This window comes from Seriola lalandi, unplaced genomic scaffold (assembly GCF_002814215.2).
Source record: "Seriola lalandi dorsalis isolate HSWRI2012SDOR001 ecotype SW California unplaced genomic scaffold, Sedor1 jcf7180002054293, whole genome shotgun sequence".
NCBI lineage: Eukaryota > Metazoa > Chordata > Actinopteri > Carangiformes > Carangidae > Seriola > Seriola lalandi.
In genome coordinates this window covers 17,678-35,237 of record NW_019524846.1, presented here as the reverse complement: position 1 = coordinate 35,237, position 17,560 = coordinate 17,678, and the positions used below count along the sequence as shown (strand labels likewise).

The 17,560-nt window shown below is 39.5% G+C and overlaps 2 protein-coding genes across 4 annotated transcripts in view; one reads left to right on the top strand and one right to left on the bottom strand.

Moving 5' to 3' along the window:
- rabgap1l (RAB GTPase activating protein 1-like) overlaps window positions 1-15,868 on the top strand; it is a 113,574-nt gene extending 97,706 nt beyond the window's left edge. For all 3 annotated transcript variants that reach the window (XM_023406019.2, XM_023406017.2, XM_023406018.2), the window contains exons 20-26: window positions 5,209-5,301; window positions 8,628-8,738; window positions 9,402-9,506; window positions 10,304-10,387; window positions 10,562-10,633; window positions 11,727-11,927; window positions 12,458-15,868. In XM_023406019.2, the coding sequence (XP_023261787.1) occupies window positions 5,209-5,301; window positions 8,628-8,738; window positions 9,402-9,506; window positions 10,304-10,387; window positions 10,562-10,633; window positions 11,727-11,927; window positions 12,458-12,613 (822 nt within the window). In that variant the 3' untranslated portion in view covers window positions 12,614-15,868. The remainder of the gene's footprint in view (window positions 1-5,208; window positions 5,302-8,627; window positions 8,739-9,401; window positions 9,507-10,303; window positions 10,388-10,561; window positions 10,634-11,726; window positions 11,928-12,457) is intronic.
- Window positions 15,869-16,092: 224 nt separating this feature from the next.
- Window positions 16,093-17,560, bottom strand: part of LOC111654864 (interferon-induced protein 44-like) — a 6,924-nt gene continuing 5,456 nt past the window's right edge. Inside the window, 2 exon segments of the mRNA XM_023406021.2 lie at window positions 16,093-16,899; window positions 17,420-17,560. The exon segment at window positions 17,420-17,560 is cut by the window's right edge and continues 156 nt beyond it. Coding sequence (XP_023261789.1) covers window positions 16,696-16,899; window positions 17,420-17,560 — 345 coding nt within the window. The 3' untranslated portion in view covers window positions 16,093-16,695.

Below are 17,560 nucleotides of genomic sequence, written 5' to 3'. Positions count from 1 at the left end.
GTCTTCTCTTCTTTGTATTTTGGCAGCACTTATGAATTAGTTTATATCACTGGTGGGAAATGCAGGTTGAACAGAAACTTCATGTTTCCTTCCATGCGGTTGATGGTGTAGACTCATGTATGTGTGGGTTGTGTTGTGTTCTGGCTGTATCTGATGTTTTAGGTCACAGAGCTTTGTCAGTCAGTCTAGACACGGAACTGATTTGTGACTGTCAGTTTGTTTCAATTACTGATATAAATTTGGAATCAATGGAGACCTTGTGTGTGTTTGTGTTTGGGTGTGGGTGTGTGTTTCCCTCACATGTGTAATTGAATTCCATGGCCTAGTTTTTCCTCAGATGTCCAGTTGGCTTTGTCCTTATTTAAATATTCAAACTCTTGGACCGCCACTTTATGTAAGAGCAGATCACCCTCCTCCATGCACACACTCCTTCTGGTAGAATAACATCCAGTATGGCACTACTGCCTGTAATTTCAGCTTGGAGGTTTGGGACCAATTCCATTTTTTGCTACAGGGATTCAGGTCAGAAATCTAAAAGTGGGCCTGGTACCACTTCCTGCGGCACCAGGCATCTCTAATCGCATTACCTGAATGAGAGAGGCCCCTCTGTCCTCAGCCTGGCCTCTTAACATTTAAACTTAAAGCTGTGGGAAGTGAGGTTGAGGTTTTGTGAAGCTTCAGCTGGTTTGAGCCCTGAAACTTTTAAGTGTGTATATCAGCAACCATGTGTGTTACTGGAATGGCCTTGAGCAAGACGCTGAGCCCTGTACACGGTTGCTGGTTGTATCTGAGCACAGCAGGCTCAGCTCTGCCCCTGGAATTTCAGGAATATGACTAGCTATATGAGATTTGAGACGTTTTCCTTATGGGGAAAGTTGCTGGGAATATCGACACTGTGAAGGGTAGGGAAAGACAGGGAAGTGGATATATTATCAGAGAAAACCAGGGAATATCAGGGAATTCCCACTGTTTCATATATTCATTGCCTCAGGTGGTTTTCAATCCAACTATAAGGAAAAACAACGACAAATTTGGATAAACCAACAGATTTAGCCCAGTTTAGCATAGCATTTCATTACACAGTCATTCTGCAGTATTTGTGTGTTTTAGGGGTGTTGGAGAGCAGCAGGTTGCATAATCAGTAGCTAGACTTCAGCTTGTCTTATCGATGATTTCTGTTCCAACGTGTGACTCAAAGAGAGTAACACATAAGCTTCACTGGCCGTACATGCAAAAAAAAAAAAAAAGAGGTTGAACTCTTTCCTGTATTGTGTAATTGTGTGTATTAATAAGAAAGGGCTGCTATATTTCGTATCAGCAAGGCACTGCAGATTAATGCCCTAACATGTTGAAGTGTCCTTGAGCAAAACACTAAGTCTCTACTAACTGCTGTTCTCCTGCTGACCCTGATCTCTAAATCTGCTCTTCTTAGCCAATCAGGGTCCAGTGTTGTAAGGACTTGTCTACGTTTAACTAATTAATTTTGGATTTTGACAAAGGAGCAATCATTTTAGACTCATAGAGGTAAATAGCAAAAATAAAAAGGTTATTTTAAACAAAACATAGACGTGCAGCATGTGTAGTTTGTCTTTACAGAAAGAATGAATGCAAAATACCAGTCAAGACTGTGAAATTTGCATCTATAGTAATACAAGCAAGCTAGTGATTTTCTCAAAACTTTACTTCATTTGTGTAACTAAAAAGTTGAATGTCAGGAAGAACAAAGTCATACTTGGCAGTTTGGGTTGGTTAACCTGCAGATAATCTGTGACAAACCATCTCATCACATACAAAACGCTTGGAAAGTATGACGCAATCAATGTCATTAGTTGGTGAGGTGGAATCTTTAGGAGAATGCTTAAAGGCAGTAAATGAGTATCTGAGAGGAGGTGAAGGCACAAGCGAGAGCTGGGGGGGGTTTTTTGGTATGTGTATGTGTTCCACTCTGAAAATCAAAACGGCAAATCTGGAGGTGTATAAAATCTCAGGAAACACACACACACGTCATTCTCTCCATCTCTGTATCTGTCCGTTGCGCATTCATTTTATGTTTTAGAACATCTTCACACACACAAGTGAGTCAAGAAGGAAGTTGGCCCTTATGTTGTACGTATATATAATATTGTTTTGTCATGCTGTGTGTCCCTAAGAAAATTGGATGTTAGAGAAGCCAACAAAAGAAACCACGTCCATGTAATCAAATAATCTTGGAGGACTTTGATAGTTTTTCACTGTGTGAAACATGAGCAATGTAAATCTTAAGGTTAGACTGATTTATCCAGCAGTAAAATAACACCATCACTCCCCTTTCAGGGTAGAGATTATGTGCAACATATAATGGGGTGAAATGTTTTTCAGAAGTCTCTTTCCACTCAGACATGAACAAGAGTTTGGAGAAAATGCTAAAATCATGACAGCTTTTGACATGACAATGGTCAGATGAAACAACTCAGCTGAAACACAGTTATTACACACATATTAACATATTGTTGCTGCCAGTTGAATTCACTCACCTCCCACATATCATCATTCAAGAGCTAAAAAGTCCCACTTTTATCACACAAACCATCAACAAGTAGGAAAAATGTCCGTTTAAAGTAGCACAATGTGTCACTTTCTCAACCTATAGCTGCAGATAAAACATATGACGTGAAACTGGATCTCTACGTGGATTGGTGCATCCAGAACTCCTCGCCACACCATGACAATAATAGTCTAGTATATTGTAAAATCAAGCTCCCTTCCCTGGCAGTGTTGATGCCAACAGGAGAACATCACGTTCAATTCTACTCCATTGTTTTTGTTACAATACAACGATTATTAACCAGCGTTCAGACACCAAGCTGCTCTTTCTTCCCACACAGATAACGACAGAATGGGTCTGAGTTCTGTTATCTGCTGGGGAATTGTGTGTCAGATAGATAAGAGTGTGACTTTCATTCAGCTCAGTGGTTCCCATATAATAAAGGCCAAGGGTCAACCTGCATTTCAGTGAGGAAGACAGGTAATGACTGTCTGGGAGGGCACCCTGAGCCAAGTGGCTGTATCAGTTTCACCTGTTTAAAATGTTTTCCAGTTTGTTCATTGGGGCATTTTATTAACGCCTTCTCAAGGATACACTGCATTTGTAATATGAACATTTCTATTCCTGTGTATAGTCAAAATATTGGGAAATGCTGTAGATTCTGAGCCCCTTCTTTATGCAGCTGGCTTTCCATCTCTGCATATGTAACATAATCAAGAAATAAACAGCGTACAACTACACCTATATAATACTAAACCAAGTACTTGACTGGATTTTAACACAAACAGCAAAGGACACACACATGCTAGTCTCAGAGGAGGGGTCATGTGACTGTGACTGACCTGGAATCCCCAGCCCTAACGGTGGGCGCTATGGCAACGCTGTTTCCACACAGCAGAGATAACATTACCTCCCACCTGAAGGAGACACACGCATACTCGGCGCACACACACACACACAGACACAGTTCAATAACAGTTAATCATCAGTGTCTCTTTGGTTTACTTGGAGTGAAAGTCTTGGTAGAATTGTATGTGTGAAGCAGGTTAAATGGCCCTTAGGCTCTCAGTGCTTATGTGAATGTGAATTTCAGAGACTATTGCACCTCACAGAAAAGTATAATAAATTACTTACTAACTGATTAAACTGTGTTTTGCAGATACTTACTGTGGTTTGTTTATTTGAACTGTGAAAAAATGCACAAGGAAGTAACAGATTTTTATTTTGTGTTTGCACAGCGTTGTAGTTTTCTGAAATTGAAAAAATCTTACATGGGCTTCAGTAAACACGGTTTAACTCTGCAGCTTTTCTATATCCAAACTGCCACAAGTGAGTGGTCACATGTTCAAAAGTGATTCTGATGGATTTCTTCAAGTAAAATTGTTATCATGACTCTCTGTGGAGTATTTAAACAGTATTCACTGAAAATGAATATAAGAAATTAAGAACATTTACTTTTCTTGGCCTCAACTTCAATAATAGATGCAGCTATTCTCCCATTGCCCATCAAATTGGTGGAGAATTGTTTAAAGGTCCAATCAGTATTTTTGACCATATGAATTACAGGAACATTTCTAGATTGTGACTGAAGAAAGACATAACTATATTTGTTTTTCTGAACTGAACATTGGGGAAAATACAGTAGGCTTGTTTTACTCTAGTTTACAAACCTCCCTGATATAAATAAACCTTAACAGCATCAGAATAAATGAATGATTTAGTTTTTTTTATTATAAGAATTGTCAATCGGTGTAAGCATAAGGCAGTCCTGTTTGGTGGAGGAGTGATTGTGTTAACATTTGGATTACAGGCAGGGCAACATATTTTTTCTGGAATGAATCTTTATTGGTAGTTTATTGGCTTTCATTAGCAAACGACCCCATCACAGCACAGCCAGTTTACACGTCATCCCATTTTCTGTTGTCTCTCATCTCAGGAGGAAACGAATGACCTTCAGTGACACGTTGGTCGTGTAGCTCACGGTGTGAACTGACAACTGACAGTTGTCTGACAGCTGTGCTGTAATGTGCCTAGTTTAGTCTGTGTGCATCTCGTGCATTTTCACATCATGTCTAGTGTGAGAATAGCACAGTAATGAACACGACAGGTTTAATATATGCAACATGTAATATGTTGTGGTCAGAAATATGGGTCGAGCAGACTGTGCAATAGAAACTGTGCAGCACAAACCCCAACACCACAATTTTGCAGCAGCTACATTCACAGTTAGATCAGTTAGTTTTGACCTGCTGTTACAAGAATATCTGTTTATGTCCTGTCAATATGTTGCAACCTCTGACCCTTTCAGTTTATTTTAATGTTCAAGATCTGAAAACTGAAACTTGTTCTGCTGCTCACGTCACAGTCCACATCAGCTATGATAACAAAGCATCTTAACATATTATTGAAGTAACCTAGGTAATATGTAGTACGTGAGAGATGGTGGACGCTGTTTTAGAGCGCTGTTGAAGTGCTCTTGAACATGACACCTAACCCCTACTTCCCCAAGCTGTGGCTGATGTCATACCCCTCTGCTTAAACCTATTCTCCAAATAAATGAACATGCATTCTCCCCTCACTCACAAACAACTAGGATGGGCTTTTAAAGATAATATTTTACCAAGCAGGGTACATCACAAAGTTTACAGTAAAATAATGTCAACAACTTTCCTATTGTTTTTCAGGTTCCAACCAAAAAGCTGAAGAAGTTTGAGAAGGAATATCAGACACTGAGAGAGAGTCAGCTGCAACAAGAAGACCCCATCGACAGATACCAGGTAGGACACGCATCCAAACGTACAATCATGTCACACATATCTTACTTTTATTAACCTCCGTCACTTCTGGTTCGTTGTTTTATTACCTGGTGGTGAAGTTAAATACACACCTCTTTTTTTTTCTTTTTTTTTTGGTACACAAGCACATACAGTTTATTCACATGAGAGCAACTTTGTCTCCTGTGTGTTTTCATTGAATAACTTCTCTCTTCTCTTCTAATGGTAGTTTTCAGTCTCACAGATGGTAAGAAATCACTTTGCTCTTAAAGAGTTTGATTTAAGTGCAGTTCTTTTGTTGTGGTGAGGAAATAATATTCAAGGTTCTTTTAAGGAGCCTTATTTGTTAAACTGAAACACGTTTCTAAGATTAGAAATCTCTTGTGAGCACAAGTCAGTTTGTCAAACTGTACCTTTGCTAATATTTGTGACATGGTTCTGGCTTGAAATGTGGCTTCTCACACAGCACTGACTTTCATCGTTATTGACCCAGACATCTATGAAATTTATTTTTGGGCGAAGCTGCCGCTGTGTTGTCAGAGAGGTTTAGCTGCAGTAACTTTACCTTGTCTGATTCTTCAGAAGGTAAAAACGGGAGTGTTGAGGCAGATTTTTAAACTGCCTTACAAACTCAAACTGTCAACAGACAGCACCTTTGTATTTAATGTGCTCTAATTTTATCAGTTGTCTTTCTCTTCCTCTTGGTTTAAATCTGTCAAATCCAATCAGAGCAAAGTTTAATTCTTCTTTTTTTTTCTTTCAAATTTGTCTTGGACATTATAAAGATTTGATAGAAACTGATGCAATTAGAGCTGTTTAGGTTTAATTTTGTTTTTATTTCTTTTATCTTAAAAAAAGAAATTTAAACAAACAGTTCAAAATGATTTAAGTGAATCTGTAATATGCACCCACTGCTCTGCTCTAATGTGGAAAGCATGCATCTTTTCTTAGTTAGTGTTTTTATACTGTTCATTTTTAACAATAACTTTTCAAGTGAACAACAAGTTTATAAGTTATGAAGCCTTTTTGTTTCTTCTCAGAGAGGTGCAACCTGTGATGCCAGCTACGTTACAAACTTGTCACAGCTCTCAGACCTTTTGTTTCCCAGCAAGCAAATAGCAACCAATCCATCTTAGCAGGGAGGAGCACTGTCATTGTGTTACACAGATATTACTGTGCGGTTCTCAGCATACTAAATTGCTGATGCGGACGCATAACTCGACACGTAACTCATAAGAGAGTTAAGGGAGCACACAGTTAATGGCCTTATTTAAACCATGGCTAGAAACCAATGTATTTTGATTGAATAGTCTGTGTTAGGAAATGTAGTGGTTGTATTGGTGTTGTATGAAAACTATATCACCTAGAGACGCCTGGTTGTAGCAAGGAAGTGAATTGCTGACAATGCTGCAGTTTTCATTGTAATTGATTAAATCACACTGTTTTTGAAAGTAGAAATTGTGAGGGGATACACGAAAACATCGAGGAAAACTTCCATCACAAGAAAAAAAACACACCAGAAATGGCATGTCATTGGTTTTCCCCTTAGGCAGAACTGATGTGCTGTGGCAAACAGCAGAGTTGTGTAAGCTGCTGGTTGTGGAGGGAAGGAAGGAACTTTTATTGTAGATAAGATGTTGGATCAGAGCCACGTTTTCTCTAGCCAGTGGGAAGACTTTGTTACAGAGCAAGAAGACAAAAAGACACAAAGGACGAATGTTGCTGCTTGTAACTTAGCACAGGGTTAAACTGTACACCAAGGATTGGATTTTGATTACTTTATGCCTATTGCAATTCAACAAGTCGACATTTTTATATAGTTGTATACTCCAGGTTTTCGGTATGTACTTTTTATGTTGCATTGTTTGGGATGTGTGTTTGTATTTGTGAGTGTTTCGTTTGCTTTCGATGAGTAAAATCTATGTGTGACTTCTGTGGCCAGGTGTCCTTTCTCTTGGCTGCTTTCAGTGTTTATATTAATACAAAACAAAAGCATTTAAAAAAAGAAAAAAAAGTAAAGAAAGGAGAGGGAGAGGGAGAGACAGGGAAGTTGTGAAGTGTCAGAGAGAGAGGGAAACTCCTGCCAGGATCATGTGTTAAAGTTTAGTCTGTGCTGCTGGAGGCTCGATATGAAGACATTGTTGTGACTCTGGACAGCAGCACGGTAAGCTGCCTCTGAGATTTCGCACCCATTCTTATGGTTTATACTATTCTTTAATGTTGATTGATGACATATACAACTGATATTTGACTATTTGGGTGGTTTGATTTGGCCGTGTTGGGTAAAGCAGCTCTGTTGGCAAGGTGTTTAAAGATTTTCATGTAAATTCTTTGACGTTTGATCAGTCTAAAACATAATGTATGCAACAACTGCAACAGAGGAGACCCTCCCCTCCCCAATAACTGAGACAATGTAGGTCTTTCCTCTGTGTGCCCAAATTAAACTCACCACTGCATGCAGGAAGTCAGTAATAGAATCTGAAGAGCGGCACGAGGGCTCTTTCCAGGGAAAGCGGGACTCATCAGCACTATGTTTTTCTTTTTTTTCTTTTTCACCTTCGTCCCACTGATATCTGTCGGTGTGATGCATGATGTAATGCATCAGTAGGTAGAGCTGTTTCTGTTTGCTTGGTGACGCCTTCTATTGGTTGTTAGTGTTTTTTGTTTTAGTTTTCACAGATGTAGAGAACTCCTTTTTGTGCGTGTGTATTTTAGTCTATATCTAGTATAGTATAGTTTATATATATATATATATATATATAGACTAATTTTAGTCTAGTTTGTATTTGCATAAATATATTAATTGTCATGTAGGAATTCAGATCAACTGTACAGTACAATTACTATTTTTGCATACGTGTGTGTGTGTGTGTGTGGTGGGGGGAGGACTGCTCGCAACCGTGACAACTATTTCGTCCCATTGAGGCACTGCCGTCATGTGAGACTGTTTACAGGCAGACCAGCAGTCATGAGACTCCACTAATTGTCTACAATGTGGACCTTAAAATGTGTGTGTGTGTTTGTTGGGGCAGTGGGCAGTTAGGTTTTTAAAGCTGCAGTGGGACTGCTACCTTCTTCTCATCCTTAGAATCAGGAAATGTTCACAAGTGAAAAATGATGCATGTTTTTACTTCTGCTATCCGAGTTGATGCTACTATTAAGTGTTTGTTCTGTAACATTTATTTAAGAAAAAAACACAGATTTCTAGTGTTTGTGTGTTATCAACTGGCAGCTGGTGTCCTGAAGCGCATCTCACACACAGTTGTGTGTATTGACATTGCAGGCAGTAATAGGTTCTGCCACTGTGTGTGTGTATTGTGTTTGTACAGAGGGAGAACCGTCGTCTGCAGGAGGCCAGTATGCGACTAGAACAGGAGAATGATGACTTGGCCCATGAACTGGTCACCAGTAAGATCGCCCTCCGGAACGACCTTGACCAGGTAACATAGCACCTTTTCACACTTACAGCAGTTTGACAACCATGTTTCAAAGTGAAGAGGATGTAATAATTTGTTGGATTTATTTATTTGTTTAATAAGGTTGTGTTTACATGTAGGGTTTGTTCCCAACTGCCAGCATTGGTTGTTTAAAACATAGAGCACAATCAGAAGATTAATATGCTCCAAATGCACATGCTCTTTGAAATGTGCTGCAACTACCAATTTTCTTGAAGGATTCACTTCAGAAGTTGAGAGAATTTAAAAAAAAAAAAAAAAAAACTCACTCTAACAGCATGAACAGACAAATGTACTGTAGCTGTAAGCAGAAAAACATCCAAGCCTTTTCTGATATTAAACATCCTTCCTCGGCAGCTACTGTTGAGATGCTCACAAGCATTTCACTAAACAATCCCCTGCACCACTGGAGAACTGCAGCTCTCCTGGACACTTCTCAGTGTGAATCTCTAGAGCTGTATCAGTGAGGAAATAGTAAAGATTATAAACATGAGATGTTCCAGTGTGTCAAGTCAGCATTAAACCCCAAATCTGTGATTGGTGTACCTCTCGTTGCCTCAACTTGGTCTGCATTTGAATCTGTTTGTGTCGTGTGAAAACGGTGCTCTGCTACATACTTTGTGTGTTTGTGTGCGTACGTGCATTCAGGCAGAAGACAAAGCTGATGTTTTGAACAAAGAGCTGCTGAGCACCAAGCAACGTCTAGTGGAGACCGAGGAGGAAAAGAGACGACAGGAGGAGGAGACGGCTCAGGTAACATCTGCCCTCTGTTTACCCTCATCTCATTAAGCTCGTTAACAAGCTGCAGACCTCATTGGTCGATTGGTTTAATGATCTTTGCAGTCTAAGCGCTCACTCTTTGGTTATATTTACTTAAAATTCCGTTGAAATTCGCAATTACTAATTAATGACTTTAATCAACTTCTGCGGATGACCAAAGAAAACCCAACAACATCAGAAAGGGGCTTATTATCCTTATAAGTAGCATAGTCACAACAGAATAAGTATTCAGAGTAATTAGAGCAGATTCAATAGCACTGTCTAGAAAATAGCCCATATATCTCTATTATAAATGACACTGAGCATTGTGTAATAAATATTGATCAACAGCTCAATTAAACCCTCAATGATAAATTATTATATACTATTGTTTCACCATTTTGGAGCTGGGCACATTTTACTCATTGCATCTTTAAAAGTGATATTTCACTATAACAGAACCTGAATTTACAAAAGAAGATATCAAACTAGAAAGGAGTAATATGAGCTCGGCTGTACATTTACTGTACGTGTGAGAGGTATAGTATGGTCAAAACGTAGATCAGTGACTTAGTATTTATCACCAAAGTGGCCAATATTGTTGTAGCTATCGCTTAAGAACACTTAAAGAAAGAATGAATGAAAGAGTGAAGATTCTCAATTCTTACAAGTGCCATTTCATCACCCTGATATTTGAATAAATGCTATGTTATAGTGTTATATCCTGTCAGCTCATTCTACTCATTAATATGCTATCTTATGTTTTTGTCATGTTGTTCTCTCTCTCCCAGCTGAAAGAGGTGTTCAGGAGAGAGCTGGAGAAAGCAGAGTTGGAGATCAAGAAAACCACAGCAATCATAGCTGAATACAAACAGGTTTGACAGTTGTGTGGAGCGTGTGGATTTATATGAGTGTGTGAAGAGTTTTGATGGAAAAGATCGCACCGTTCAGTTGATTTTTCCTGGAGAAACAAATCTTCAGTGCATCTCTTATCTTGTAGTTCAAACGTGTCATCTCTTATATAACCTGACGTTCTTTCTGTGTTTCAGATCTGCTCCCAGCTGAGCACCAGGCTAGAGAAACAGCAGGCGGCAACAAAAGAAGAGTTGGACATCGTCCGGGTGAGATTACGGTGTTAATGCACAGCTAATGCAGAGGGCAGTAGATGCAAGTTTGGAGATTTTTAAACTCCCAACAAAAGCCACACTGTGTTGCATCACAGATTGAAGGATTTTTCAGCACAGTTCTGTCTTTGAGGGCACATTAGGCAGTCAGACAAGCCCAGATTGGTTCATCATTGCACCCATAAGGAACTTGATTGCACAAATAATCCTACCACAGTTTAGCCCTTGTAATACATGTGTTCCATCATTGCTCTTTGGGTGTGGTGGAGTAGGATCTCAGGCCTGGATAAAGATGAGGACATTCTGATTTCCGTCATAATATGATGTGTTGCGACAGCACATAGCACTCAACAGGATGTTGTTGTGGGACATAACACAGGAAGGGACCATTCAGGAGGATATATATATATATCAGTGTTAATGCAACACTTCCACTTACTGTCACTGATGCCTGGTTTATCACAGGACCCTGCTAATGCTAACATGTCATGAGCACTTATTTTAGATTTACAGTCATTATATTGCTATAATAAATCATTATTAAGATAGAGGAACTAAGAGGATTTTTCTAAATAAAGATTGTTGGATGGCAGGTGGAGCTGTGCATTTAGTATGATGAAATAGGAGAGCTGTAAAAATTAAATTCCCCTTTAGCAACGAATACAATGCAGGAATAATCAGGAAAAAAGATTCTGTTTTTGATGTGTCTACTTGTGAAGTCCTGGCCACCAGGCAAAAGACAAAATCAAAAGAATGGATGGCTCACACACTCTTAATCCTGATGCAAAAATCGGTTCAGTGTTTTGACTACAGTATAAGGTCGTCATCAGGGCACAGTGCTCTCTCACAGATGAAGCACTGCATAAATCAATCAAGCATTTGTTATTGATCTTTTATTGCCTGTAAGAGAAACGCATGCAGTTAATGTGTTCTGCCAGATGTGCTCCCCTTGCTTCAGTGCAGCTTTCATATGTAGCATAGAGATGTGTGTGCTAGAACGTAAACAGTGTGTTTTTCCCTGCCATATTTCTATACAGTATGTTTACCCACCAATCTCTGCTGATATACGTGTGTTTGTGTTCCCGTGCAGAGTAAAGTAATGGGCTGTGAGCACTGTAGGGACCTGTTCAGCACCCTGGGGACCCTTCAGGCGTCATCCCCTGGCAGGGACAAGGCATCCACCGAGCCGCTGGATGAGGAGAAGGATGGGCTGAAGGAGCAGCTGAGGCAGCTGGAGCTGGAGCTGGCCCAGACTAAACTGCAGCTGGTGGAGGCCAAGTGTCGCATCCAGGTCAGCAGCGCGATATCAATAACATCAGTAACAATAATAATAACTTCTGTGGAGGTGCAGGGCAATATACCAAGGGAGAGTATTGTTAAGGGAATGAATATATATTAACTAAAGCTGTGAGAACCATCTAAGAAATAACAAGATAATTGAATTTTGTATTAACATCACTGAGTTTACTGAACCTTCAGTACTTTTTTAGGCTTTTACTCTATCTTAGTTAAGTATTTAAGTAGGAACAAGGACATCTCACTAAAAACTAAAAGTACCAATAAAATAACCATAAAAACATAACACAAAAGCACCTGAACACAACCCATAAGAAAAGTGTATGCAACCATGTATGTGCTCATGTATGAGTGGAGATGTGTTAAGTAACTGGATGGTGCTAAAACACACAGCCACATGACACGGGGCAGTGTGTTTGATGAACTTAGAATAGAGAATGTAACCTGGCCACATTTGGTCCAAAGTGCTTTCCACCTCCGTGCTCCTCCTGTTGACTCCTCTCTGTTGCTCTTGTCGCTCTGCAGGAGCTCGAGCATCAGCGGGGAGTCCTGATGAACGAGATCCAGGCGGCCAAGAACTCTTGGTTCAGCAAGACTCTGGGCTCCCTGAAGAGCTCTGCCTCCTCGTCCTCCAGCTCCACATCCCAGACTCCGTCCTCTCCAAAGGAAGGTCCCCCCTAGACGACCAACCCTTCCCACCCAAATCCCGACCCCGACCCCGCCCCTCTTTTCCCTGCAGGATGCACACTAGAGCTAAGGAACAAAAGTTGAAGAAACAAGCAGCATAGAAATGCAGTATTCCTTTTCCGAACGGTGGCAAAGTGGAGCTCAGCAGCTTCTATGACTGCAAGTAGCTGAAAAGATGAGGGAAGAAACAGGCGGTGGACTGGACCAGTCACCTGTTTTTCTCTTTATGTTTACGTTTGAGTGAACTAAAAAGTGTCTGTTGACCTTCTCTGCTTCACAGGTGATGATACAGGTGAGCATGAATCATCAGTGAGGCTTGACGTTGATTTAAAGGGTCGTCGCTGACACAGTTGAGTTGAGTTGGTTCTCTAAGCTCATTATAAGAAAGCTGAATAAATCTAAAAGATGGCGTCCCTCATAGCTCAATAATTTAGCTCCACCTTGTGGACATATATTGCTACTGTATAATCATTTTATCTGAGTGATTATTATTCTTATTAGTTTTTAGGTAGAAAGTGAGAATAAAATCTACATTAAGTCTCACAATTTGGACAATATTTTCAATGATAGTGATAAAGCTACATCATATATATATATATATATATATATAAAAGTTTGCTGCTTAAAAATAGAAAAATCTACATGAACCATCTTCAGCGCAGCAAAGCCACAGCACTCTGAAAAAGGAATACTGCATCCAGTCTAAAACAAGAACAACACAAAGGTTGTATTTCTTTACAGTAATATAACACAAACAATGTTGTCATATAAATATGTATAACTAATTATTGATTTTTTAAAATAATCTTGTACAGTTCTTTAAGAGAAGAAAAAGAAAAACATAAGGAAAAGTTCTTTGTTAAATTTTTTTTCTACTGTTTGGAATTTGAATGTCATCTCTAATGGTGACGTAAGCACAGTGTGTGATCGATGTGGTCGAGTCCAAACGCTGAAGAGCCAAAGTGACAAAGCGCAACGATTTTTATTTGAAATATCACAGATTCAATTTTTTTTTTCCAGTTCCAGCTCATGCCTGTAAGTATTTAAATGGATTTTTGCATCTCACTGTTCACACATGTCTAACATGCAACCATCATTTTTTGAAAAGTCTGATTAGCTGACAGCAAAAAGGCGCTCTTCACATTCAGCGTCTGTTTTGTCATTTTTATACTTTTAATGATTCCGTTGGAATTGGTATAACAGAACGTGATGTAGTGGTGATAATGTAAAGTCTCAAATAGTTTAACATACAGATGCCGATTGACCTTTTATATTAAGGTTTCTTTTTTTTTTAAGTCTCTCCCTGTCTCTGTTAATTTAGTTTTAAATTGCAGAGTGACAAACGGCTTCCACAGAGCCAGATAACAGTGACAGTAAACATGGAAGAACTGGGTTGATCTGTCTGCATCATTTAACGCTATGCACAGGAAGTATTGGTTTTGACCACTTCATACATGCCATCAAAGTTCACGGTAGATAACAGAGTCGGCACACTGAATTAGCCATTTTACCTTTATAATACAGTGTAGGCTCTGAAGTATCTGTTATATAGCACAATTCATCTCTAAATAAACACCTAGCATAACATGATTAAGCAAGACTACATTGCAATACTCACATTACATCATTGACCAACAGTCTTAAGCTGTTTGCACAGCTGTGCCAACACTTTCTTTTCCCTTTGTCATTTAAAAAAAATCAACTTTTTTGTTACTGTTGTCAATTTGGTCTTTAAAATAATGAGAACATAACTGTGGGTGCCAAAATCGTCCCTGTGTCCATGGCGGACTGTTGGCAATGCCGCTCAGTGCTGCCACTTCAGTGTAAATTATAAACTGAATGACAACAGCCAACTGACAGCATCTCGAAAATGAGAATTGTTGGAGCTTTAAAGCTAAACAGGAGGAAATCTGAGTTTTCTGTAGGAAATAAGTAAAATTCACATGCATGGCAAATTAACATCTTACGTATAGTTTCATGGGACTACTTTATCTGCAGCAAGGGAAGGTGTAAGTAACATAACCAGCAGATGGTGCCTCATTTAAAAGAGTTAAAAAGATAAAACTCGAACACATTAGCTTGATTGATTTAAAAGAAATGGGGAGAAAAAGAGTTCATATTTAGGACATTGATAGTTGCTAATATCTAAGGACACAGGGATGATTTTCTCATCTGTAGTAATTTGACAAACAGCAATTAGCCAAAAAGTCTGTGTTTTGCTGTAACATGAATGCATGCTAGCGCTGTTTTAGCTGTGCCAACAGTCCTGCTTTATTCTCCACTCCTCCTGTCACTGAAATCAGCCTTTGGACTCTGACTAAGCCCATGTGTACTTGTGTGTGTGGGAGAGCGTGCGTGTGCGTTTTTGGATGTATGTATGTACATGTGTGTTCTCCACTGTAACTCAAGTGGTTTAAGTTGAAATGGTTTCTTCTTCACGTGGCTGCCTTTTTTTTGTTAAATGACTGATGAGAGGAAAGCCGTCTGACTGTTTGATATGTCGGAGAGCGTCAGCTGTGCCATAAGATTCTCCCTACTGCTCCGTCCCCGGTGGTTTTCCTCTGTGCTCCAAGTTACCTGAACCAGCTCCACCATCAACCATGTCGTCTGGTCTTACAGAAGAACTTGCTGCATATCATTTTTAGCAGTGCCCTGTTTTACACATTTCCACCACGAGCTTCCCAGTACAACCACCATCCTCCCGCTGGTGGCCAATGAGCAGGTGGAGGAAATGCACCAATATTATGGAAAGGGAGAAGAAAAAAAAAAAGGAAGCTGACTGGCTTAATATCATTGAATTCCAGGTGTGTTTTGCATTTCCAGGACATTCCTTCATTCCCTGTGACAGTTACAGTGTCGTACAACCAGTGTCATGTAAACTGTGGCCAAGTTGAAGGGAGCTTTCCGTCTTTTTATGTGCACTAACCCAACATTGATATTTTAAACACTATTTCAAGACGTGTGTTTGTTTGTTTAAAAGTTATCCTGAGCACAGAGCATAATTATTTTTTAACTGATGATTATTGTTGCTGAGAGGACAGCTGCCAATTAATAATTCACTCTAATTCACAGTCGTTTCAGTGATGGGCAGGCAGTGAGTCGGATTAGAGGTGTGATGTGTGTAGTTTGCTGTAATACCACAGTCCTGTTACAAAGTGAGGGACTGCTCCTCAGCTGGCAAGACTCCAACACTGTTTGCTGTACAGTAACTGTCTGACCTGCATTAATAAATTTCAGTTTTTCTGTTCATTCATGCACTTTGAGATTTTATTGAACAGCAGAATTCTGAAAGGAATTCATCATTTTAGGAATAATGAAGAATTTAAAAAGGAGGATTCAGATTCAAACTAAATGGACATAACATGCAACATAACAATGTTATTTCTCAGTTTCAATTAAATCATCTTCACAATCATTTGTATAAAGTTTCTATGATCACGGAGTAACGTGGAAGGCCAAAAAAACGGAGGCAGTTTCACAAAGGCAGTGATTTAATTCTCATCTGATTCCAGGTTTAAGACTCCAGCTCACCATTACTGGCTTGTATGGGCTCTTCTTCTCTGGTGCTCTGGTGATCTCTGGTGATCTCTGGTATACCAGTTAGGAAGAGGAAAATGCTCAATAAGAGCAAGAAATAGAAAGTTTTTTTCTTTTTTTTCTTTTAACTCTTCTAGCTTTCCTAGAATGACACACTCACTGGAGGTGCTTGACAGCCCCGATACATACTGGAGGGACTACATTTCCCAATAATCCTGGGAGTGCTTGGAGGTGGAAAAAATTGTTCACATCAGTTTTGTACTTGAAATCCTGAGCTTAAGATATCATGAATTTTTGATTACTACACTGTCTTTCACTTGGTAAACATGACTACAGAAATGTCAACACAGCCACAAAGACATCATGACTGGTAGCTATATGTAAGTAAAGTCCAATATTATATACAAGCTGTTTGTACCTGGATTTAGCTGTTGAGTATTACTTACAAATATGGAACATGCTAACAGTAGCTAATGTAGACATAGTCTATGCTGCACTACAGTGAAGCTGAACTAAAGATACGTTGTGTACATCAGCTGTTAATGCTTCCTATCTTTGATTTCAACTTTGCTGAACTGGTCACTGATGTCATCGAAGTAATTATCTGCGAAGCGAAGCATTTGGTTGACGGCGCTGAGCAGCAGGATGTCGCAGTTCGGGTCCAACTCCAACTCCTCGCTGTAGTTCTTCACAGGAACAACACAAGACATTGGCACTCCGAGCCGAGCACTGACCTCCTGCATCTGGATCACAAAACATTCAGGTGAGGGTAGTTGAGACCACAGAGAACTGTGCCAACTTTTGTGCAATCACAGCCTCATTTTGTTTTTAAGTATCTTTTCGACAGTGGGGGTGTTGGATAAGTATATTAGTTTGTTTTGATTATGGCTACCTATTGCAAGCCAAATAAAACTTTTAACCAAAAGTCACATGATAAATAAATATTGAATATTGGTTTGACAACCTGCTTCTTCAGTTCTGTTAGAGGAATTTATAAACTCCAGGTTGTTTGTGATGATGAGAGCTGTGAAAGCTACAAATGTTTATTGTTCATGATTATTGTCTAACTAGCTGTATAACCTCAGGTCTTAAAGTTTCTCATGTGGCACAATGGTGAGAAGGATTTGCCAAGAAACTCCCCATCAACCAAAAGAGTTGATGAACCCTACACCAGTCATGTAGATAGTTGAATATGCATCTTTACAGAGGAAGAGAACAGAATTAGATAACCTAAACTAAGGAAAATATATCTAAAATCCTCACCACGTCCTTAATGTAGCCACTCTTGTAAACATTTCTCACATCCGTTGACACCAAAGGGCAGGCTTCATCTACTTTAGTGAGCAGGACCAGCTGAGGGATCCCTGGAAACACCAGAGCAGAAAGAACATTTCAAAGATGCTG